Here is a 25,485-nt window from a genome sequence, read left to right as displayed (position 1 = left end):
TTTTTTAATAGTAAAAATCTGTGACTAGAAAGGGGTTCCAGAAGGCTTAGCTCTAAGGATCAGTAAAGAAAAGAGAAGATGGACAAAAGTGGTGAGGGAATGAGGTCTTATGGCTCTTGCTATGTTTAAATAAACCTGGGCTTTGGCAGTTAGACTGTTAGCAATTTCTGTTAGTGATTAAAGAACTTGAGTGCTGAGTTGGTAGAAAACAGTGTTAAAAGTAACCAGAGGAGAAAATCTGCTTCTGAAGATACTGGGGATGTCAGAAGGTGGAATCTCAGATTTTCCAAGTCCCCTTAAGAGGACTTCATTCATTATACAGATCGGAAACTTAAACTCAGAGTTGTCACACATTGCTTTTTCTGCTCATTTGCTCTCAGATGAATACAGTTCCCCTTAAGGTCAACTAACATGTTTGGAACAGGCAGCTGGATCACAGTGAATTGAAAGCTCTCATGAGAAGAACAGAATGAACACCCCCAACATGGGAAGATTTAGCTAAAGCTAAAGTTGGAACTGGGTGCTGGGTACCTCCTACAGCCCACGTGGTAGTCTAGGTGAGGCAAGAGTCCCATGCAATGCCTGTGGCTGTGAGTGGCAGAACTGATAAAAGAGAACCAGCAAAGTAGGGTCAGTCAAGCAGTCTCACCCCAAGTTCAAAGCAGAGTGACTGCTCCAGCATGAAGGATTACTGACCAGCCTCCATTCTCTTCTGAGGATCAGAAGAAACAGGATGACGACAGCTAACACTGCCCATGTGACGTAACCAATCTAATAGTGATTTAAATCAAGTTTAACAATAAATCCTAAACAAGAGTGACCTGTGTGCCTTCACGTTATGTGTTTATATGTGAGGGAAAATGGGTCACAGATGTCTCTTGAGGATGGGTCACTTGACTATATAAATTCTGGAGGAAAGGCAGCAACTCTGAGTTAGATATATGTGAGCTATCACTTGCTTTCTTTGATAAGGAGATACTGCATTCTTAAGATCATTCTCAAGAAGCGAATGATTTTGTGGCACACCTTTACACTCTCAGAGGTGTGTGGTATCTCCTCCACTGAAGTACAGCCAAGAGTAGCTCCCTTCCCAAGGGCAAAGTGGTCAGCCCTGGGGCTGAGGGAAGAAGGGAGTGTGTGAAGCAGGACATAGTTCACATACCCAAGTGGTCTGGGCCCCATTATTTGACCCAAAAGTTCACCCACCCGGACTCTCAAATATTCTGTCTCTGGTCCTAAATGCAGTGTTACCATGTTGGCACCCTGCTAATTTAAGAGACCACATATTCAGTAAGTATCTCATCACATGATTGTCCTTTTCTGGGTCTCAGGTGGGAGTGAGGTCTGTGAAGAAAGCTTTACAAATTCAGGGTTGTACTCTAATTATGGCTGTATGCCAACATCACATGCTTATTTTTTAACCTGTCCCTGAAATTTTTAGATAGTGGACACCTAAACTTGAAGTCATAATAGTTCGTTTTGATGTTCTGAAATATAAAACAATTTTTATAAAAATTTTAAAAAATCATTTTGTTCCAAAACAGGTTGTTAAAAAAGATAACTGGTCCAAAATAACTGGTGAATTCTACCAAACATTCGAAGAGGAAATTATATTGGTTCTTTTCAATCTCTGAGAAGATAGAAACAGAGGGAATACTTCCTAACTCATTCTACGAGACCAGCATTACCCTAATACCAAAACCAGACATTACAAGATATTACAAGAAAAGAACACCAACGAACAGTATCTCTCATGAATGCGTATGCAAAAATCCTCAACCAAATATTAGCAAATTAAATCCAGCGATGTATAGAAAGGATTAGACACCATGACCAAGTGGGGTTTATTCTAGACATGCAAAGCTGGCTCAACATTTGAAAATTGATTAATGTAATATATCAACAGGTTAAAGAAGAAAAGTCACAATCATATCAATAGATGCAGAAAAAGCATTTGACAAAATCCAACATTTTCATCATGATAAAAAAAAAAACTCTCAGCAAACTAGGAATAGAGGGGAACTACAACTTGCTAAAGAACATCTACAGGGACTTCCCTGGTGGAGCAGTGGTTAAGAATCCACCTGCCAATGCAGGGCATGTGGGTTCGAGCCCTGGTCCAGGAGGATCCCACGTTCCACAGAGCAACTAAGCCTGTGGGCCACAACTACTGAGCCCACGTGCCAGAACTGCTGAAGCCCGCGCGCCTAGAGCCTGTGCTCTGCAACAAGAGAAGCCACCCCAGTGAGAAGCCTGTGCACTGCAACGAGGAGTAGCCCCCACTCGCTGTAACTAAAGAAAGCCCATGTGCAGCAACGAAGACCCAATGCAGCCAAAAATAAATAAAATTTTAAAAAAAGAACATCTACAATAAAACCTACAGCTAACATCATACTTAATGGTGAGAAACTAGATGCTTTCCCACAAAGATCAGGAACGAAGCAAGAATGTCTCACCACTCCTATTCAACGTCATACTGGAAGCTCTAGCTAATGTAATAAGAAAAAGGAAATGAAAAGTATACAGATTGAGAATGAAGAAGGAAAACTGTCTTTGATGACCTGACTGTCTATGTAGAAAATCCCAAAGAATCAACCAAAAACTTCTGGAACTAATAAGTGATTATGGAAAGGTTGCAGGACACAAGATTAACATACAGAAGTCAACTGCTTACTGATTTCTAGCTAAATTCCCATCATGGTCGAAAAAACAGCTTATTTTATATGATTATCACTATATTAAATTTGTTAAGGTCTACCTTAAAAAAAAAAAAAAAAAAAAGAAGTCAACTGCTTTCATAACACTAGCAACGAACAAGTGGAATTTCAAATTTAAAACAATATGATTTACATTACACCCTAAAAATGAAATACTTGGTATAAACCTAACAACATTTGTGCAAGGTCTATGTGAGGAAAACTGCAAAACTCTGATGACAGAAATCAAAGAAGGATTAAATGAAAGGAGATATTCCATGTTCATGGATAGAAAGCCTTAATATTGTCAAGAGGTCAGTTCTTCCCAGTTTGATCTATAGATTCAACACAATCTCAGTCAAAAGTCCAGTAAGTTCTTTTGTGGATAGCAACAAGATTATTCTAAAGTTTACATGGAGAGGCAAAAGACCCAGAATAGCCAACACAGTACTGAAGGAGAAGAACAAAGTCAGAGGACTGACACTACCCAGCTTTACTGCCACAGTAATCAAGACAGTGTGGTATTGGCAAAAAGAAGAGACAGATCAGTGGGCAGAATACAGAGCCCAGAAATAGACTCACACAAGTATAGTCAACTGATCTTTGACAAAGAAGCAAAGACAATGCAATGGAGGAAGAAAAGTCTTCAACAAAATGGAAGTGGAACAAACATAACCACATGTAAAAAAAAAAATGTGATACAGGAGTTTTATCTTTGACAAAAATTAATTCAAATGTAATCATAGACCTAAATGCTAAATGCAAAACTATGAAACTTATAGAAGATAACATAGGAAAAAGATCTAGGTTTGGTGATGACATTTTAGATACAACTTTAAAGACACGATCCATGAAAGAAGTAATTGGTAAGCTGGAATTCATTAAAATGAAAAACTTCCACTCTGCCAAAGATAGTGTCCGGAGAACAAGAAGACAAGCCACAGACTGGGAGAAAATATTTGCAAAAGACATATAAAGGACTGTTATCCGAAAGATACAAACAGCACTTACAGCTCAACAGTAAGAAAGTGAACAACCCAGTTTACAAATGGGTAAAAGATCTGAACAAAAACCTCACCAGAGAAGACAGTCATCCCTCAGTGTCTGCTGGAGATTGATTCCAGGACCCCCGTGCATACGTGCTTGTTAGCAGCATAGGGTTAACTTCTTCCACCTGGTGGGGGTTTCAGTGTCTGCAAAAGAGCTCAAAGGACGTGACTCAGAATATTACCTATAGTCCTTGAGGAGGAACTAAAGGTCCTTGACATTGTTTAATGACTAAACTATTATTATTTTGTCTTGCTTGACTGTTTTCCTTTCTTTCTGCATTTTCTCACTTCTCTGATTAAATTTACTGTTTGGAACCTGGGGAAGGCCCAGGAGGCTAAAGTTTTTCTACAGACGAGGCAGGCGGAGGACATGGTGGGGGGGGGGGCGGTCTGTTCTGGGAAGGCCCCATAGGGTCCTGTTTGGTTACACTACCCACCTATTAGAATATTTTAAACCCTGACAACACCAAGTGCTGACAAAGATATGAAGCAACAAGAACTCTCATTCATTGCGGTGGGAATGCAAAATGATACAGCCACTTTGGGAGACAGTCTGTCACTTTCTTACAAAACTAACATACTCTTACCACAAGATCCAGTAATCACGCTCCTTGGTATTTATGCAGATACCATAAGTTGAAAATTTACGTCCATGCAAAAATCTGCACACAGATGTTTATAGTAGCTTTATTCACAATTGCCAAAACTTGGAAGCAACCAAGGTAACCTTTGTAGGAGAATGGATAAACTGTGATTCATCCAGACAGTGGAATATCATTCAGTGCTTAAAAAGATACAAGCAGTCAAGCCATGAAAGACGTGAAAGCAGCAAATATGAAAAGGCTGTATGATTCCAACTATACAACCTTCTGGAAAAGGCAAAACTATGCAGGCAGCAAAAAGATAACCAGCTGCTGGGGTAGGGAGAGATGAATAGGTAGAGCACAGAGGATTTTTAGGGCAGTGAACCTATTCTGTATGACACTATAATAATGGATACATATCATCATACATTTGCCAAAACTCATGGAATGTGTAACACCAAGAGTAAACCCTGTGTAAACTGTGGACTTGGGCGATAGTATGTGTAACAAATGTACCACACTGGATGTTGATAGCCAGAGAGACTGGGGGCGGGGGGAGGTATATGTGAACTCTCCATACTTTCTGCTCAATTTTGCTATGAACCTAAAACTGCTCTTTAAAAAGTCTATCTTAAAATAAGTAAACAAACGCTAACCATGTTTAAACGAGAAAGAAAAGCTTGCCTAGGAAAAGGGGAGGAAATGAGTGTGAGTGTGGATAAGTGATGAAAAATAATAAATTAAGGAGAGGGATCTTGCACTGGGCCTATGACAATAAAAAGTCATGAAATGAAAAGTATGTTTAATTCAATGCTCACCTTCAAGAGAAAGAAAATGAGATAATGTATGTGTACATGCTCTGTAATCACAAATATATCAGATTTAGCATTGGGTTATTGATTATATTTTGTCCCAGCATACACTGATTTTCACTCGTTCACATTTTAAACATAACTTCCTATGACTAAGAAGTAATCTCCCAAAATGAGGTGAAAGCTAGAATATAAATTCAATTTTTCTACACCACATCCCCACAGAGGGAATTTGTTTTATACATCTTCACAGCTCAGCATTTCTTTTTTAACACTAAAATACCTAGTGTGCTCTGCATGAATGCACTGGACTTGAAGTCTGGGGATGTTCCTCTCCTGCCTTTATTTCTTCACACTTGCTGCCGACTGGCGGCGTTAGGATGCAATGACTACTATTTACTTTGCCCTTCCACCTATCACATCTGTGAGGGGCAGCGGAGCACAGTCGTCGGACCCAGATTCGACTCCTATTTTTTGATTTCCAGTAATTGACCTTCCAAAGACTGCTGGAGGAAAAGACTCGAAGTCCCTTCAGCGATTTTCCTAGGCAAGGGACTTCATCGTAAAAACCAACAAACAAAAGCCCGAGGCGCAGATCCCAATGGTTTGCAAGTTTCCGGAAGGAAGGATGATTCTAACTGAAGTTTGTCTAACTTTATGACCCTTTAGGAAACGTCCAGGTTTTACGAAACGCATCCCCGTGGACTTACCAGACTAGAGGACTCGCCTCACAGAAAGCTCAGTACCAGGGGTTCAGGCGACCAAGGGGACGACCTCGGATACAACCGCGACCATGCATGGTGTTTGGAGCCGAAGGCTCGCCCATTCCTCCATTGCGCCAACAGGCGGCGCAAGACGGCGGTGGGAGACTGTGCATGCGCAGTTGGCGGACATTTCCTTAGACAACGCTCGCAGCCACCTCGGGTCTCTCGCGACAGCATGAAGGCAGGCGAGGACGCCAGAGGAGCGCGCAGCGAGAAGCCGAAGAAGTTAGGTCTCTGCGTCCTCTGCGGACTGCCCGCAGCAGGAAAGTCGACCTTCGCGCGTGCCCTCAGCCACCGTCTACGGCAGGAGAGTAGCTGGGCCGTGGGCGTCGTCGCCTATGATGACGTCATGCCAGACGCGTTCCTAGAGGAGGCGAGCGCTCGCCCATTGGTCAGTACGGAGGGGGCGGGGCCTAGACTGCTGTGGCGGAGGGAAATCTACAAACTCCACGATACTTGTACTGGGTAATACCTGGTGTGGGAGGTGGATCTCTTATAGAGGAGAGACAAGAGTTCGAGGAAAGGGGAGCTTGTTTAACACAGAATGAGTTGTCTAGAAATAGAAAACGATGCAAACAGCCACCAGCCTAAGGTTAGGGTGTGAAGTCAGCGTGCAAGGTGGAAGTCCCCCATAATCAAATATCCTCCTGAAAATCCTTTGGGAAGGTTGTTCTGAAAAGAAGGACAGAATCTCTCAAAAATTCCAGCACAGCCAATTTAACATTCAGCCAGGCGAACCCAGGTATTGTGGGGCTTTAAGTTATGCGGTTTGGGGAAACCCTTTTAAAGAAAAAGGGTACAAAATTATAAGTGACAGCGTACTTACTAGGGCCCCTCCTGTGACAATACATTCTGTACAAATGAAGGACTTGGCCTCTGAAGCTCGATCTTCATTCAACTGAGGGTAAACCTGCTTCTGCCAGAATGGGAAAAGATGGCTGTTTCTTAGTTGACCACCAGATGAAGTAATAGGTTTGTATTTAGGGGTCAGCTTGGGTTCCCAGTACACACTTCTCTTTAAGCCCTCTGATCACCCTCAGCGCTGTGAGATGTATCCCTTTGAGAAGCATGTGAAAACTGAGACTTTGGCGGGGAAGAGTAGATTCACGTCACCCATCTCATGCTCACTCTAGAGAAAATACTCTTTGATTAACATATTCTGAAAATTTTAAAGTTATTTTTGTCATTTAGTGCCAAATGTAGATGAATTCACATAAAGAAAATTCAAATGTGGTGTGATTCCACTCTGTAAGTATATATGCAAAAATACAGTACATTTGGCACATGGAAGAATTTTGAACTTCTCCACCAAAGTTATATACTTCCTCATTCTTGGTTAATTGTGAGGTAAATACAGTATCAGGCCCCTGGTAGCACCGGATTTACTTAAGTAATAGTATTTTTACCGCTATGGAGAAAGCTGGAAGTTGTTGATAGGGATTGTTGTATCTGCTGGGGTTTTCCCTCACTTTTCTTATTATATTTTTTCCACTCTCCCCCTACAGAGCAAGGCCATGGGGCTCATCCAGTCACCACGAGCGGGATATCTCACCTTTTAGGAAGTGATCGTGTTTCTGTTTCCTTTTGAGTGGGTTTTATGTGCCATAATCTGTGATGTGGTAGAGCATGGACAGACAGGAGAGGGATCCTGATCTCCTGTCCTTGTGTTTTCCCTCCAGCCTTGACCTCATAACTGTGTCGGCGTTCACCAGAGCCTTTGAGCAGCGCAAGACTACTTATATTTTCAAGCTATTTATTCTCTTCTCCTCAGTCTGCTTCCTCTATCTTTCCCTATCCCATTCCAATCCTGTTGTTAGCCTGAGGTCTTTTCATCTGGACCCGGGACCTTTCAGCTGATCCTCTTTCTATCTACAACTTTTCTTATGCAAATGAGCATTCGGGGGCTACTCTTCATTGCGGTGCGAGAGCTTCTTATTGCTCTCGCACTTCTTATTGCGGTGGCTTCTCTTGTTGCAGAGCACGGGCTCTAGGCGCGTGGGCTTCAGTAGTTGTGGCTCACGGGCCCTAGAGCGCAGGCTCAGTAGTATGGCGCACGGACTTAGTTGCTCCGCAGCATGTGGGATCTTCCTGGACTAGGGATCGAACACGTGTCCCTTGCATTGGCGGGTGGATTCTTAACCACTGTGCCACCAGGGAAGTCCCAGGGTATTGATTTTGGTTCCTCCTTTCTCCTGGATGGTAACAGCTTTTCATTCTTTCATTTAGTCACTTATTCATTCAGTCATTTCATATACATTTCTGGAGCATCTGTTAGGTGTCTGACCCTCTGCTGAAGCCTGGGTATACAGTAGACTATTGATCTAGCAGGGACATAGAGATACCTAAACAATGTAAGCCCTGTTAGAGTGGAGACCCAATATACACAGAACAGGGTGTCATGATAGGCAAGGGGTGATCTGAGCTGCCTTCTGCCTGGTTGAGTCTGAGAAGAGTTCACAGAGAACTAACATCACTGAGTAGTTTTTCAGACAGAGGGAACAGCGTATACGAAGACATGAGGATGAGAAAGCAAGTTGTGTCTGGAGAACTCCAAATGGTTCAGAAATTTATCATATGGAGCAGGGGGTTGTTGAGGCATGACCACCCTACTGGCCAAAGCCTAATATAAATTGCAATTCTACGGTATTTTGCAGCCATCCCAGTGGAAATCGCTTCGCCAGGAACTGTTGCAGTACCTTGAATACTTCTTTCTGGCCGTCATTAACGGGTGTCAGATGTCTGCCCCACCCAGGAGGACTGAAGCCATGTGGGAGGATTTTCTAACCTGTTTGAAGGATCAAGATCTGATATCTCCTTCAGCACTTGAGGCCCAGTCTCACTATCTCTTAACGAAGACTGCTGTTTCTAGACCTCTGCTTTTGATTTTAGATGACAACTTTTATTATCAAAGTATGAGATATGAAGTCTATCAGCTGGCTCGGAAATGTAATTAACACATTTTTTTTCTTACACTCAGAGACATTTATTCGCATATCAAAATCACTACTGTCTTTAGTGAGAACTTGATTGGATCAGGAGGTTTATATGGATTTACTTAATTTTCAAAGCTACATGTTCAGTGTTGCAAATGGTCTTTCCTGCTGCAGGTGGGATAACTTGTCTAAGTACGTTGATTTCACATTTTGGAAAAATAGTACCCTAGTGATTTTGTGGTTTTTTAATGGTTTTCAGATTCATTAGGCTTTTGCCAGCTCTTTTTAGAGTGTTCTCTCGAGACCTGTCTACAGAGGAATGGCCAGAGACCACTTCCAGTGCCTGCCGAGACCATCCACCTGATGGGAAGCAAGATAGAAAAGCCCAACCCTGAGAAAAATGCTTGGGAACACAACAGCCTCACAATTCAGAGCCCAGCGTGTGCTTCAGAGGCCAGGTAGCCTCCTCAAAGGTGTCCTTCACTAGCTGCTTTGCTCAGCCAGGCACTGTGCTGAATGCTTTCCCTGTATCCACCCGGTTACTCTTCACACAAGCCTTGGAGAAGGACATTATTTCCCTTTTCTTTAGAAGAGGAAACGGAATGAGAAAGTTTAGTTTGCCCAGAGTCACTGAGATCGTAAGTTACAGCTGATACGTGAACCCAGGTTTGTTTGCAAATGTGTACTCTTGTTAAAATTATACTGTTTCCCAGAGGTCAGGGCAGGGAGTTCAGAGTAGGGCACATCTCTGATACTCTTGTTGACTAGCATAGTCTAAATAGATTTGCCCAGAAGGCTTCTCTTCTTACAGAGAGAAAACGAGTGGAACTGGTGCTAAATCCTAATTTGCCTAAAACCTCACTCGTTACACTGCTTGTGTAGATGTGAGGCCTGTGGCTATGGTGTCTAATGCGTTTCATTCCTAAAATAGGTCTTGAGAGTTCTAGGGTTCTGGAGAGTTCTAGCTCAGCACATTTCTGATAGAAGCTTCACTGATGATAGAAACATTCTCTGCTTGCCCTGCCCAGTACGGTAGCTGCTAGCCACGTGCGACTGACCATTGAGCACTTGAAGTATAGCCAGTGCAACTTACTACCTGAATTTTAAATGTCCTTTTAATCACTTTAAACTTAACTGGCTGCACGTGGCCCACGGCTGCTGCATGGGACAGCACACTTCGAGAGGTATATTGCCCACAGTTCCTTAGTTCCTGCCTGACTGTTGTCCAGAGGGGATCAGCAGTTTTTAAAAGGCTAATTTTTTAAACTCATTCCTCAAAATGTTTTGTTCCCAGGATACAGTTTCCATGGATTTTGTAATACTCTTACATTCTAAGAAAAAAAGAAAAAATTCGATTTAAGTTGAGGCACTGAGATACCCCATTTTACCCCATGAGAGCAGTCTAAGGTTAGCATCACTGCTCTGGGGGCCAGTTCTCGCTAGAAGCAAGGAAGAGTGTGAGCTTTGCCAGTGTCAGTACCAACCCTGAATATAATCTGCAGTTTTGTCTTGGGTCTTAAGAATATGGTCCAAAATAGTCATAGCATGGCTATGACTGAAGTCTGAAGTCTGATGGCCCTGAATTGGAGGTTGAAAGATGATGTGACAAATATACCTTTCCCACGCTTCTGTGAAATACAACTACTGCTGCTGCTGTTACTATTACTATACTACTATCACCACTACTGCTATTACCACTACTATTACTGTTACCACTACCACTACTATTACCACTGCTAATGCTACTCCTAGTACTACTATTAGCAGCAACAGCTGTCGAGCAGATACTATGCCCTGGGCAAGTTCTGGACACTTTATACATATAATCTGATTCAGTCATTCACAACAACCCTTTGAGGGCAGATACAATTATCCCCCTTTCATGATGGGACAACTGAGGCCCAGGTAAGTAAGGTAACATATCCAGATAGTAAATGGCAGAGCCAAGATTTGGACCCATTGCAGTCTCACTCATTCCAGAACCTGGGCTCTTTTCTTTGTGAGAAAGATCACGTTGAGGTGAAGGTTTAATTCAGTGACTTCACTGGCTTACGTTTCTTCAGTGCTACTCCTTGCATCTGAGTAAAATTTAAACTCCTTACCATAACTTGCACACTCTAACCCTGATTTTTTTTTTTTTAACGTTCTATTCTTTTACTAAAAATATGTCCATTCAAGGAAGATGTTCTGTTTTTCTAGTTGGGTGACTCATAGGGGGAAAAGTTTAGGTCAGCAAAAACAAAGAGTGGAATGCTGGAGGGAAAAGAATCTTTTTAAGATGAGACTATTCTGGAAAACTTAAATTAGAGCTTTACTTTGACATGTAACTCTCTCATGATTGCATTAAAAGTTTTCACTTCGCATAATTAAAAATCTCATCAGACGAAAATCTGCCTGTCGTGTACATGATGTTTGAGTGACAGACTTCATAATTTATATTCTCAGAGACATGACATCCAGTACTTTCTTTTCTTTTCCTTTTGTTGGAATTTTAAATCTGATCCCTAAATTTCTTTGTTTTTAATTTTTATTGGAGTAGAGTTGCTATACAATGTTGTGTTAGTTTCAGGTGACAGCAAAGTGAGTCAGTTATACCTGACTCACTTAATAATATATATTATCCACTCTTTTAGATTCTTTTCCAATATGGGCCATTACAGAGTATTGAGTAGAGTTCCCTGTGCTCTATAGTAGGTTCTTGTTAGTTACCTATTTTATATATGGTAGTGTGTATGTGTCAATTCCAACCTCCCAATTTATCCTCCCTGCCCCCCAGCTCTAATCCTGATTAACTCCCCAGCTTCATGTCCCACGACTCTCCCCTTGCTCCTTTTCAACCAAACTGGCCTTTTCTGTCCCAGGAACACGAGAAGCTTGTTCTTGTCTCGGGGCCATAGCGCTTGCCGTCCCCTCTACCCTTCCCACGTATGTAAGCTTCACTGGCTTCCCTGACCATCCTACCCAGCGGGAAGGGTGTTAAGTAGGCTAGCCAGTCACTCTCTTATGATCACTTTGTTCATTATCTTCACTCACTTATCCACTTGTCACTGTCTGAAACTATTATTTTTTGCTAATTTATTTATTCTCTGTCTCTCTCCATTATGTTATCAGGCTTAGAGAGGGTAGGGATCTTGCTACACCCCCAGCTTAGCACATAGTTTCACATACATAGTTGTACAACATTTTTCATATATGAAGATGCTCAATAAATATTTGTTAAATGAATAAATGAATTCTACTGCAACCCTCGATGACCTCTTGTCCTGTGGGGAACCTTGCAAATTCACACCCAGTAAATGAGCAGAAGCCAGAAAATAAACACTAAGCCTCCTCCTTTAGGGAACATAAAGTTCTAGGAGCCTAAAGTTCAGCAGTTAATGAAGGAAAAGAGAGAATGTCTTTTAAAACCTTATTGATAGGAGTCTTAGGAAATTAATATTTTTTACATGAGGGGATTTGGGGGGCTTATCACTTGTTTTGAGCGTCTACATTTTAATTTTGCAAGTAGAAGGTAGCTCCCAAATCACTTAGCTTTTCCCCTTTTGTTCAGGAGTTTGGATATACCGCTTTCATTCCTCTAGATTCAGCTTAGTACCCATAAACACAAGTTCTTTTAAAACAGGTGTTTGATATAAGGATTTATTTTATCCTACCTTCTCTTATAGACTGAAATTGACTGATTTACTGCTTACTGCTTTGGAAAATCCAGTAAAATACGTGGAGGAGGATGTGGAACAAAAGGTAAGTGTTCCGGTTTAGATCTGGTATAAATGAGAAGGAACTTTTTCTAGGAAGATCTTTCTGATCTGAGTGTAAAATATGAGTAACACGTGAGAGACACTTTGTCCCTGCCTTGGCATCTTACCAGCATTCAGCTCCTGACACCTGGATGCAGTGGTACTCTGGAGGGAGCTCGCACTGCCTGGTCAAAGACGACTGTTAAATTTTCAGAAACGTTGGAGCCTGTTGACATGTTGGTAGCTCGAAGTGGGCATGGATGGGAATATTTACACCGTAGAAATAGACAAAATACTATGGATAGGTTTGTGTTTTTCTCTTTGAGAGCCCATTCTTAGACATTTACCAGCATACTGCCTACGTGGAACCCAGTTTACAACTGGGTTTATTTCGTTTAGACCCTCTCCTAGGGAAGAGTAACTGGAACAGAAAAGTCACGTTTCCTTTTCTGTATCTCTTCACCTATGCATCCCCTAAACTTTACTTCTTTCTTTTGTAAAACTAGATAACTGTTCCAATAACAATGTCTATTACCTAGGAAACAGACAGAATTATTTGTTCAACTAACATTCTTCATCAAGCTGATCAGACTCTCCGAAGAATTGTCTCTCAGACAATGAAGGAAGCAAAAGGTGTGTTGAGTGGTTAAGATTCTATTTAGTTGAGACTATTCTTTCCTGCTACTCTTGTTCCGTGGACGTGGGTAGTTTATTTGCTTTCATTCATAAAGTTTACATCATGTTTTCAGTTTAAATAGGCAACTTGGTTATATTAAGCTAAAACTTCTACCTCTGGAACCAGGCATTCATCCATCCAGTAGGTTTTTATTGAGTGGCTACTCTGTACTAGGCTTTATTTTGGATACCGGGGAGTTGAGAGGGAGCAGAACATCATAGTGAGGAGACAGACAAAAAATAAATACATGAATATATGCCGGTGCTCTGAAGGAAAGGAAAGTAGGGTAAGGCAAGGTAGTGATGGGAGGATTTATTTTTAAAAGGGTAATCAGGAAAGCTTCTCAGAGGAAATGGCATTGAAGCAAAGATGTGAATGAAAGGAAACAGCAAGCCATGCTGATGCCTGCAGGATCATTTTAGGCAGTGGACACATCAAGTGCAAAAGTCCACAGGTAAAGTTGGTACGTTCTAGAACAGAAAAGAAGCCATTGAGTCTGGGGTGAAGTTAAGGGATGGGGAGAGGTAGTCAGGGGCCAGGTGTAAAATCAGCATGGAGTTTGAACAGTCTTAGTGCATTGTCAGTCTGAACTTAGATGAAATATGTGACAATTATAGTTTTATAAAATAATTCCTTTAGGTTTTTTTTTTTTTTTTTTGCGGTACGCGGGCCTCTCACTGTTGTGGCCTCTCCCGTTGCAGAGCACAGGCTCCGGACGCGCAGGCTCAGTGGCCATGGCTCACGGGCCCAGCCGCTCCGCGGCATGTGGGATCTTCCCAGACCGGGGCACGAACCCATGTCTCCTGCATCGGCAGGCGGACTCTCAACCACTGCGCCACCAGGGAAGCCCTCCTTCAGGTTTTAAATATTGAGCTCTTTGCTCTATTTAAAATTTGATTTAAAAAATAACAGCAGCTTAACATTTCTTGAACTCCTTTTATATGCTAAGGGCCTTATAAATATTGTTTCTAGTCTTTAGAATCCTATCAGGTAAGTGAAATTTTACAAATGGGGAAATGGAAGGTCTGAGAGGATAAGTGACTTGCTCAAGGCTGAACTTAACACCTGCTAAATACTGTACCTGGGCAACCTGATGCTGAGCTAAATCTGATTCTAGTTGGTGCTTTCTGTCATGTTCCCTCACATCACCAACATTTATTATTAATACCTTTACAAAAACTTAGAACATTGGAAAAAGAAACAATATACTAACCATATCGTTTTTCAGACTTTTTTGAACCATGATCCGTAAGCAGGTTTTAATACTGTAACCTAGTGTGTAGCCCAATACACAGACACACTCCTGCATAGAAACAAGTTTCACAAAACCTTCACATGTTTAATGAACTGTGTTCTATTTGATTCCACCTTAGAAAAACACTGGTTGCAACTTGCAACCCATTTATGCGTTGTAATCCAAAGTTTTAAAAAGAGAGCTGGAACAAAAATGGCATCAGATCAGAATGAAAACAAAAATAGTTGTAGGAGTTCTTTCAACTATTTGCCTGTCCATAAAATGAAGGGAAGGGGGAATAGGGTTATGCCCAAATTACTCTTGACTCTTTTCCTACCCATTAATTTTGTGTGTGTGTGTGTGAAGGAGGTGGTACTAGCTTCTAGAACTGTGCTTAAATAAAATTTAAAAATTCAGTTCTCCTGGGCTTCCCTGGTGGCGCAGTGGTTGAGAGTCTGCCTGCCGATGCAGGGGACACAGGTTCGTGCCCCGGTCCGGGAAGATCCCACATGCCGCGGAGCAGCTGGGCCCATGAGCCATGGCCGCTGAGCCTGCGCGTCCGGGGCCTGTGCTCCGCAAGGGGAGAGGCCACAACAGTGAGAGGCTCGCGTATCGCAAAAAAAAGGAAAAAAAATTCAGTTCTCCTTCCATCAAGAAAGTGAAGGGACAACCCACAGAATGGGAGAAAATATTTGCAAGTCACGTCTCATAAGGGACTTATATCCAAAATACATAAAGGACTCTCACAACTCAATAATAAAAATAGCCCAATTTTTTAAATGGACAAAGAATCTGAAATTTCTTCAGGGAAGATATACAAATGACCAGTAACCACATGAAAACATCATTAGTCATCAGGGAAATGCTAATCAAAACCACAATGAGACACCACTGCACACGCACTAGGACAGCTAGAATCCCAAAGTCCAAGAGGTAGGATGTGGAGAACTCAGAACCCACATACACCATTGCTGGGAATGTAAAGTGGTGCAGCTGCTTTGGAAAACAGCCTAGCGGTTCCTCAGACAATTAAATGTAATTACCACGGGACCCAGAAATGAAAACATATGTTCCTATAAAAATTTGTACACAAGTGCTTATAGCAGCATTACTCCTACTAGCCAAAAGGTAAAAGCAACCCAAATGTCCATCGGCTGACAGACAAAATGTGGTCTGTCCGTACAGTGGATTATTCAGCCATAAAAAGGAATGAGGTACTACAGCAGGGGTGAACCTTAAAAACATTATGCAAAGTGCAAGAAGCCAGTCACAAAAGGCCACACGAGTCCAGTCATGTGAAATGTCCACAATGGGGAAATCTAGAGACCCCAAGTAGATTAACAGTTGCTTAGGGATTGAGGGCAGAGAGAGGGGGAATGGAGTTAAGAGGGTGATACCTAAGAGTACAGGTAAAATGTTCAAAGATTGACTGTGGTGATAGTTGCTTATATCTGTGAATATACTAAAACCACTAAATTGTAGTGTAGATGGGTAAACTGTATGTTATGTGACGTATCTCTGTAAAGCTGTTCAACAAAAAAATCAGTTCTCAGTCACACTACCCACATGGCTAGTGGCTGCTGGACTGAATAGGGCAGATATAGAATACTTCCATCATTGTAGAAAATTATATTGGACAACTGTTCTAGGTATTGTCCATCAGAGCTTCAAAGCCAAATTGTCATTTTCTAGCTCTGCTTTTTTGCCTTACTACCTGTTCATTCAATAAGACTAAGTCAACTTATTTTGTCAACAAAAAGTCCCTTTCAGGTTTGTCTTTTCTGCTCGCGCATGTCATAGCAAGTTATTTAAATGATCTGCCTGTATCACATTAATGTGACCTCTGTCTATATATTACACCAACTCAATTATGATTTATAGAAGAATCTGAATAGTTTGTCTGAAGTAATCAATTTCCGGCTGTCATCAGTCCAGCTTGATTTAATTTACACAAATAATTTGAGAATATCTTTATTTTAGGTGAACAGGTGTTTCCGTACAACTTGAAACTTCTAGCCGAAGAACTTAACAAGCTCAAAGCAGAGTTTTTGGAAGACCTAAGACAAGGAAACAAAAAATACCTGTGCTTTCAACGAACCATGGACTTATCAGATGTTATTTCTTTTTTTCATTATGAGAAAGATAACATTGTACGGAAGTATTTTTCAAAGCAGCATTAAAACTTGATTTCCAATCAAAGCCATTTTGGTTACGATTTTGCAAACTAATTTAAACAATTCTGTATTACTGGATGTTTTCTAGGCCAATGATGTGAACTGCCAAAGGGGGGGGGGAAATCAGTCCATTCTAAGAGATCCATTTGTCATAACAGCAACTACCTCAGTCAGTCAGTCACTTGTCAGATGTGACATGGATAATTAAGCATCACATAATTAAGCATCAGGAAGCACGAAGCCTTCCTCATTTATGTGCCAGAACAGTTGGGCGGGGGCAGGGGTCACACCTTAAATAAAGAGAAGAAATTAGGAAGGAGACAAGATGCTCATTATTGAACTGTTTTTGCTTTTAACTCATGCAACACCTTCTCATGGGTAAGGCACTCTACAAATCCAAACCAAGGTAGCCATAAAATCAAAAAAAATTAACATTTTACACACTGGAAAATTATTTTAAAAACTAATTGGGTCCTAGTTTTCAAAAAAGAAAAATCGAGATCATTAGAAAGTGTTATTTTTTATTCATATATTACAAAAGCAAAGCTTCATTCACAATATGAACTACATACTAGATAGAGTTATTTCAGCATTAAACTGCTTTCTGGAATCCCTAAACAATAGTGTGTTTTGCAACCATACTCAAGTTTTACGTTTTACATACAAAATACGTTCTTGACATCAAAGTATACATATTAACAAAACCAAGTTCTAGAAACCATATACCCTCTAAGACTACTTAATGAAAAGTCCTTAGCAGGGAATTTTTTAAAAAATAATACATCCATTTGATAAATATTTTTGTAGAACTTAAATGAGGTTTATCTCTGAACATTTTTTAGTAATATTCCCTTTGTCAAACAGTTCTGCAGATGAATGGCAAACACTTATTTCTAAAATGAAATAGCACTGGAAAAGATCCAGTGAAATTTTTTCAAAGTAAGTCTAGCCTTTACTTGAATTTCAAGAAGTTGTAGCTACATACTATATTCATAAAATCTGAAATAAAATTACTCCCTGTTAATCTCTTCACAGTTCCTTAAAAAAATATTAGTGGAGATAAAGTATCTACCAACTTTAAAAATCTAAACTTATGTTCACTGAACAAAAATAAATTTAGTTTCAGAACATTGCCTGTTAACAGCAAAGTATTATAAATAGTGCATGTTAAATTTTTCTGAACTCATTTCTATAAAATATTTGATTAAAAATAAAATGGGAGAAACATATTCAATACTTAATAGAAGATACTAACATCTTTCCAATACAGAATTTAACTCACAAAAAATTTAAATAAAATCCTAAATATTTTTAAAAATACAATACTAAAAAAGTTTCTAAGGTAGATCTGCTTCAAAAACTTTAGTGCATTTAGAATTAACTACAGCTTTCAAGCATCGATACCTTTGGAATACAACTGTGCTCTTTAGGTCCTAGGAATTTTAAAATTATACATTCTAGTTTGCAATTGTGAAAAAAAATCTGTTTGAACTAAAATGTACTTTCAAAACATCTCTCTTTAGTTGTCAGAAAAAAATGTATTTGTCACTATTTGGCCCAGAATATACAGTTAATAAACTGGTTTTAACATGAGAGTTCTTTTTTGTTTAATGAAAACTTTCATTTTCTATTTTGTGGTATTGCTTTTATATGAAGAATAAAATAGAAGAAAAAAATAACCACAAAAGCTTCCAAATGACAGCAACTTGTTTCTGACAATATATACATATGAGGGCCAAGTTACACATTTGGAAATGGCTGCACTAAAAGTGATCTGAGCAGCGAGCGCTCCAAGCAACAGAGCAGAACAGGCTGCAGACCTTAGATTCAAAAGCCTCAGACTGACAAGATTTGTTTGCAGAAACTCCTTGATGCTGCTTTTTCAGCAATGCAATGGAGATTCGTTTAGATTGGATATTAAACCACAGAACTCGTTTTAATGGCTTTCTAGCATTTGGAAGGGAGGGCAGAAGATGCATTAACTTGGCACTGGGGGGTTTTTGTGGACTTATACCATCAACATTACCCTTTCACTTACTATTAAGTGTAGAAGTCCTTCTTAGTTATAATGCTTAATAGTTAGAATACTTGCTTAAGAAGCCAATTAGTAACTTTCAAGATTTGAACCAAATTAAAAATACAAATTTTGCAAAGTACACAGAAACCAACAGTTAGTAACAATATTATTTTATTGTTTGACCAAGCTGTCCTCAGAGTATGCTAGTTATTACACAAAAACAGCCTCCTAATCAAAATTAATTACTGTGGATTTATATAGCAAGTTTTATTTTTGTAAACAAATTAAGTATCATGTTTAAATGCATTTTTATATCTATTTCCACACTTTTTTTTTATCCTCTTCTACTAATGATGATTCAATTCACAGTTTTATATAGTTTTCTTGCTGTACATTAAAGACTGGTAAAATTGCAAATAAGCATTACAACTTGAATCCACAGAAAATATCTTAAATGGCGAATTCTGAAGAGGAGTCCAGAATCCGTTTTGGACACATGTTCTCATTTTTGTAAATATCACTTCACCATCACATTTTCCCATGTGTTTCTATACCTACCTTTTCTTGAAAATTATGGGCAATAAAAGGATAGAAGGCAGGAAAAGGAAACTTCAGATTTTGGGGGGAAGGACCGCATTTCCTAGGAATAAGATGGATGACTTCCACTGTACCTCTTTGGTCATCAAAGGAATAGAAGGAATAACAGATTCTCAGTATCGTTATCAACCTCACGTGTAACATCAGGATGAAGATTTAAATGAACAGTTCAGATTAAAAGGAAAAAAGGCATCTTCATAGATAATCCTGATATTTCCAGCGTTCTCATGTATTTACCTGTAGTTTTTAAAATAAACTACAAGTATAATAAAAAGAATCCAATGGAAAATCGCTGTGTGTTTAAACTACAAGTTGAATAGGCAGGTATTTTAAATATTAAACTCCATTTTCAATTTAAAGTCTTAAGTTTCATTTCTTTTCAGAACTTTTACCTCATTTTTTATAACTTGAATTTTAAAAGAATTAAATGTTTTATATTGTCCCTTATGGAAAAAAGAAAGATTCACTACACTGAAATTGCTTTACTATTATCAGTTGAAATTAAACAACTGATTCAACTAAGCTATGTTAACTAAATAGTTTTTAATTAATGGCAATTTTAAAGGCAATTCCTCCTCTAAACATTGAAATAAATTGTAACAGGTTTTGTAAGAAAGTAATTTACCATTTTGAAATTATGGCAGAAATAACATCCAGCTGCAGTGTAGATGTTGAAATCAAGGGTATCTATCAGCCTGAAGTTTTTATGGACCATAAATGTGAGAAATTTAAATGACCACTTGTAAGATTATCATTGCACTCCAATTCTCAAATGTCTAAATGAAAGGAAAAAACAGACACCAACGTGTCCGACTGTTCTAATACATAAATGACCCCGATGAGGTTTTTACGGAAGAAAAAGAAAAAAATTTTGTTTCCACTGTCAAATTTATACTCTGTATGTATAAGACTTTAAATTAGCAACACCTTAATAGGGATGACACCCCCCCACCCCTCCCCTGCAGAAAACAACAGTAAACTACAAAACACAAAAAGGCAAACCAAGTAAAGCATAACGTGATTGTTTCCCATCAGTGTTGGTTATGTTGCCCTCTTGCAAAATGACAGGCAAAATCATACTTGTTTTTACATTTGCATCCACATATGTTACACTGAAAAGGATTTTCATACCCATGACATCCCATATGAATAGTGTAAAGGATATTGTCGGCAAAGTACATGTCACAGTGCTGGCAGTGGTGTAGAAGCTGAGGGTCCTGGACCGGCAGGGTCGGAGCTGGAGTGCTTGGCTGACTGTTTCCCATGCTGGGAGTACTCGTGTGAGCACTTGGTTCACTGCTCGGACCTGCCACCGGACTATAGTTCCTCTGACTATGTGATGGCCGAGCTTCAGGGCTAGTGGGAGAGGAGCTCTGAGGAATACTGGCTGACACGGCAGAAACTACTGCTTGAGCAGAGGGCTGCTGCATCATGAAAGGCTTCTCATCAGGGCAGGGAACTACATCAGGGGATGCAGGGTTTTGGTTTTCAGGTGGCAAACTGGACAACTGTCCTGCTAGAGTTGACAGCTGGTTTAAAGGGTTGTCAACCATGAGTTCTTGGGGGTCCCTTGGCAGGCCACCAGCTGGTGTGGTTTTTGCCATACTTTCATAGGAGTCAGTCTGGATATTCGGGATTTCATGGGTAAAGTCATTAAGGTAGTCTGGCTTCTGAACCACCATGGAAGGTGGGCTTAAGTTGATTAGTGCTCGTCTGCTATAGCCCAGATTGCTTGTTTTCTTCTGTAAAACCCCCCACATCTTCTTGCTGCTTAAGGAAGACCTAGTACCTTTAATTGGTACCATTTTATGCTTGCGCCTTCGATGATGGGACAGGTTACTTCGATCACTGCAGCGGAAGGAACACAATTCACATTTATATGGTTTTTCTCCTGTATGGGAACGCATATGGGCTTCCAGATGACGCTCATAAGCAGATGCAAATGGACATAAGTGACATCTATGAGGTTTCTCACCTGTTTAAAAAGAAAAATGGGGGAGAAACTGCAAGAGTAGCTCATTTATGAAAGTTTCATATTTTGTCCATTCATTAGATTTAGAAATTGATCAAAAAATAAAATGCTTTTCAGAATAACACATTTGCAAAAAAATTATTAAAATTTATTAATAAACCTGCATATAACAACCTTTATACTATACGGACTAGTGGAATGAATCCCTTTCACAGAAGGGATGGCTAAGGTGACATCTGAGGGTTAGCAGTGTAGCCTGCAACCGTACAGAAACCTTTTCCGTGGTCTGCAAAGGAAACGTACTTAGTAAGGATAAAGATAAAAACATTTTATCACTTCATGCTGTCTTCAGCATTAACCTGCCCAACCTGAGAAGCAGACAGATGCTGAGATTATTTAGATTAAGAAGGAAGATGGCTAAGGAAGGGGAAGCTGTACAAGGGGCCTCATTTCCTTGTATGCTGCACGCTACTGCTGTGTAAAAATGGAGTCACTTCTCCATTTATTCAAACCTTACATCCACCTTCATTTTCAAACTATCACAACTATTTATATGATAGATCAACCTGCCCGTAAAGAAATGCCCTCTCCAGCCACTTCTCCGTTACCTGTGTGGATTCTAATGTGTTCAATGAGCCGTGCGGTGCCTTTGCTGGCATAGTTGCAGTACCGACACTTGAGCTTCCCATCAAAGGTCCTTTCAAACCCGTCTACTAACATTCCTGAGTTTTCATCCAGGGAAACTTCAACAGATGGGTGATCAAGTCCATTTTGATCACCATCTGTTCCAGCTATAAACAAATATAGCAAAAGAAATTATGCATCTCAGAATCAACTCAATTTAGCAATTTAGTGTTGAGTGGTAGAAAATCTTTCATAAATTGACAGTTTGCTTAGCACAAAAGTTAAATTCACAGTCTTTCTGAACTGAGTTTAACTTTATACAAAAGCAGTATTCTACTGGGGGATTTCAAATTACTAACACATAAATTATATCAGTCCTCAACATACTTTTGAGTATGGTAACAAGGTATGGTATTTATCTGACAGATAAGGAGACAGAGGCGGGTAAACAGTGATGGCAGTTACACACGTTTAAGGTTCTAGCCACTTCTACAAATACAATGGGCCGTCATGATCATCTCCAAAATCCTAATCTATTTGATCTACAACAGTTAATGTTGAGTTTTGCAGTTCCACTCAGCTTACACATATGTTCTAGATTCTGGGCTGCATTTAGGATCTTAAAATTCTAATTACGCACATATAGGGAAATACTGTATCTGATACCTCTGAATGTTATGACCTGTAAGAATTTCAGAGCTAAGAGATGTTTGGCTGTTTGCTTTTAACCTAATCAAACTACTTCTTTGTATAGATAAAGAAACTGAAGGGGCAAAGTGCTCATGATCTGGAAAACCAACAGACGGGGGACCACAACCCGGCTCTCTTGGATCTCAGTCCAAGAATTGTACACTAAAGTATTAAGAGGGAAATGTTTGTTCCTACAGCTTCACGGGAAAAGCACTTCTACTCCATCTGCAGGAGGTAGCAGTGCAGGTGCAGACAATTCAAGCCCTTTGCTGTTTCCTCTATGCTTCACTAGGAGAAGAGAAGTGACTTTGCTAGTTGGTGCAAGTCCAACATCCAACAGGCCCGTTGCACTGGACGGACAGCAAGGCTCAGTGTCCCCACTTCTCCCATTGCTTTCCCAAGCCAGTAACTCCCGAAAACAGAATATGTATACGAAATCACTTGGGGATCATATTAAAATACAGCTTCTGATTCAGGAGATTTGGGGTGGCACCTGACGTTTTGCACCTCTCACAAGCTCCCAGGTGATGCCCGGTCTCTGCTGTTGCTGGTCCCTGGATCACAAGGCCCTAGACCACCTAGGTCAAGGGTTAGCAAATTTTTCCTATAAAGGTCAGACAGCAAATACTTTAGGCTTTGTGGGCCACATGGTCTCTATCCCAGCTACTCAACTCTGCTGTTGTAACTCAAAAACAGCTATAAAAAACAGGTAAACAAGCAAGCATGGCAATGTTTCAGTTAAGACTTTATTTATGGATGCTAAAGTTGGAATTTCATATAATTTTCACATCATGACATTATTTTTCTTTTGTTTCCCCCACACTCCAACCATTTAAAAATGTAGAAACCACTCTTAGCTTGCAGGTCATGTAAAAACAGCAGTCCAGATGGGGCCCACTGCCTGTAGTTTGCTGCCTCCTGAGCTAAGTTCACACACAGATTCCAGCCTTCGTGTAGTAAGCAAACCAGACAGTCTATCTGGAGGTCAGGTAGAATGGGCTCAAGTAGGTCACTGCTGTCTCTACTCTGATTTCTCCTCCTAGGTGGGTATACATGGTTGGCCTTCTCTTCATTTTAAGAGAAGAAACAGAAACCCCTATTTTGTCTCAGGTCTAACCCAGATTTCCTAATGGCCAAACCCCTTGTGTAATGAAGCTGGACCCCCTTTTGGTTCCTTGTGTCTGCTGTTAGATAACAGAACCGGGAGAATGGGAAGGGAATTTAGAACCCCTAACCTTCCCACAAGACCATAATGCATCTCTGGGCCACGGTAAGCCCTGCTGGAGCTTTACTTTCCCTCAGCAAAAACCTGACATGTTTAAAGAAGGGAAAAAAAATTGCCCATATCTTTCTAGGAAAAACGGAATGATTCACATTAGTGAACAGTAGTGGGCTTCATACTACGGGTAATGACACACAAACACTAATATATTTATAAAAAGTCAATTATTTAATAGTATTAAGGTAAGTCTACCTCCCTGAAGAGCCTCTGCTTCTTTGTCCCCACTAACTGATCCAGAAATCATGTTGACATGATGGGTCTGCTGAGTCAGGTATTCCTGGAAATCTTTCACGAAGGCCAAAGGCTCTGGTTTCTTTTCACCCATCTTTGCTTTTGATTTTTTTTTTTTTTTAGACAGTTTGTTAAGAGCCTCTGCTTCTTTGTCCCCACTAACTGATCCAGAAATCATGTTGACATGATGGGTCTGCTGAGTCAGGTATTCCTGGAAATCTTTCACGAAGTCCAAAGGCTCTGGTTTCTTTTCACCCATCTTTGCTTTTGATTTTTTTTTTTTTTTTAGTTTACAGTTTGTTATACCTACGGAGGAAAAAATGAAATAATTTTACATTATTTAGGGAGATATAGTACTATTAAAACAACAACAGTGACAAAGATTATTATGTGCCAGGCACTACAAAGCAAGAGAGAATACAGTCCCCGCCTTTAAGTATCTTATAATCTTCCTGATGAACTAAAGAAACACAAAATGGTGATTAATATATTTAATATTTAAATAAACTGGGATTCAAACTTAGTTTTTAGAGGATAGAAAGAAATTACAAAGAGAGGAAAAAAGAAAATTCAGAAGAAACAGGCATATCAGCAGGGATTATCAATGAATGAGACAGCAGAGAAACCAAGTGGCTCAATCGGGGCTGTGGCAGAGCATTTGTGGATGATGGACATGGAGCATACCTGCGTGTCTCATCTGGTCACTACCAGCCACATGTAGCTACTGAGGGCTTAAATGTCGCTAACACAAATGACTTGAGTTTCTTATTTTATTAATTTAAAAATGAAATAGCTACACGTGGCTAGTGACTATCATATCAGACAGCAAAGGCTCTTAAAACATAGGGTTCACATGAATGAGTACTCTAGAAGTAGGTGATCTACAACAGGGGGTGGCAAACTTTCTAAATATTTTAGCCTTTGCAGGTCATGCGGTCTCAGCTGCAACCACTCAACTGTCATTACAGTTAAAAGCAGCCATAGACAATATGTAAAGGAATAAGTGTGACCGTGTTCCAATAAAGCTTTACAAAAACAGGAACAGAGCCAGGTTTGGCCTATGGGCTACAGTTTCCTGACCCCTGCCGTAGAAATCCAAATCACTACCTCTGCCACCACCCATCATCCTACTCATTCTGACAATAAGGAAAAAAAAAAATTAAAGAAAAATATTCCTGATCCTGATGTACAGAGAATAGGCCTCATGTCAGATTTTGCAGTCATAAACTAAACTGGTCCTCACATGGGTTTATAGCCCAAATTCGCAAATCAAATAACCAAAAAGTTTTCTAGTAAGAACAAGGTGAGGGAGTCTAGCACCTAGGAGACAACAGGTCTTTTTCTTCCAATAAAAATATATTTATGTAAATGTATATGGTCTTCTTAAATATGCCATATGCTAAACATTTCTTT

General features: G+C 40.0%; 2 protein-coding genes across 2 annotated transcripts; one reads left to right on the top strand and one right to left on the bottom strand.

Annotated features, from left to right (window-relative positions):
* The first annotated feature begins 6,078 nt into the window (after positions 1-6,078).
* On the top strand, positions 6,079-16,731 carry PSTK (phosphoseryl-tRNA kinase). The gene is made up of 6 exons (XM_007451113.1): positions 6,079-6,278; positions 8,560-8,815; positions 9,098-9,296; positions 12,504-12,579; positions 13,115-13,208; positions 16,466-16,731. Exons 1-6 carry the CDS (start codon positions 6,081-6,083, stop codon positions 16,663-16,665), a joined length of 1,023 nt encoding a protein of 340 aa, XP_007451175.1. The 5' UTR covers positions 6,079-6,080; the 3' UTR covers positions 16,666-16,731.
* A 3,573-nt stretch (positions 16,732-20,304) lies between these two features.
* Positions 20,305-24,166, bottom strand: IKZF5 (IKAROS family zinc finger 5). Its single transcript, XM_007451112.1, has 3 exons — positions 24,034-24,166; positions 21,854-22,036; positions 20,305-21,248 (listed from the first exon to the last, which is right to left on the bottom strand). Exons 1-3 carry the CDS (start codon positions 24,164-24,166, stop codon positions 20,305-20,307), a joined length of 1,260 nt encoding a protein of 419 aa, XP_007451174.1.
* Between the last annotated feature and the right edge of the window lie 1,319 nt (positions 24,167-25,485).

This window comes from Lipotes vexillifer, unplaced genomic scaffold, assembly GCF_000442215.2.
Source record: "Lipotes vexillifer unplaced genomic scaffold, Lipotes_vexillifer_v1.1 scaffold1842, whole genome shotgun sequence".
Lineage (NCBI taxonomy): Eukaryota > Metazoa > Chordata > Mammalia > Artiodactyla > Lipotidae > Lipotes > Lipotes vexillifer.
Note: the sequence above shows the minus strand (reverse complement) of the source record. Positions and strands in the feature narration are given on the sequence as shown.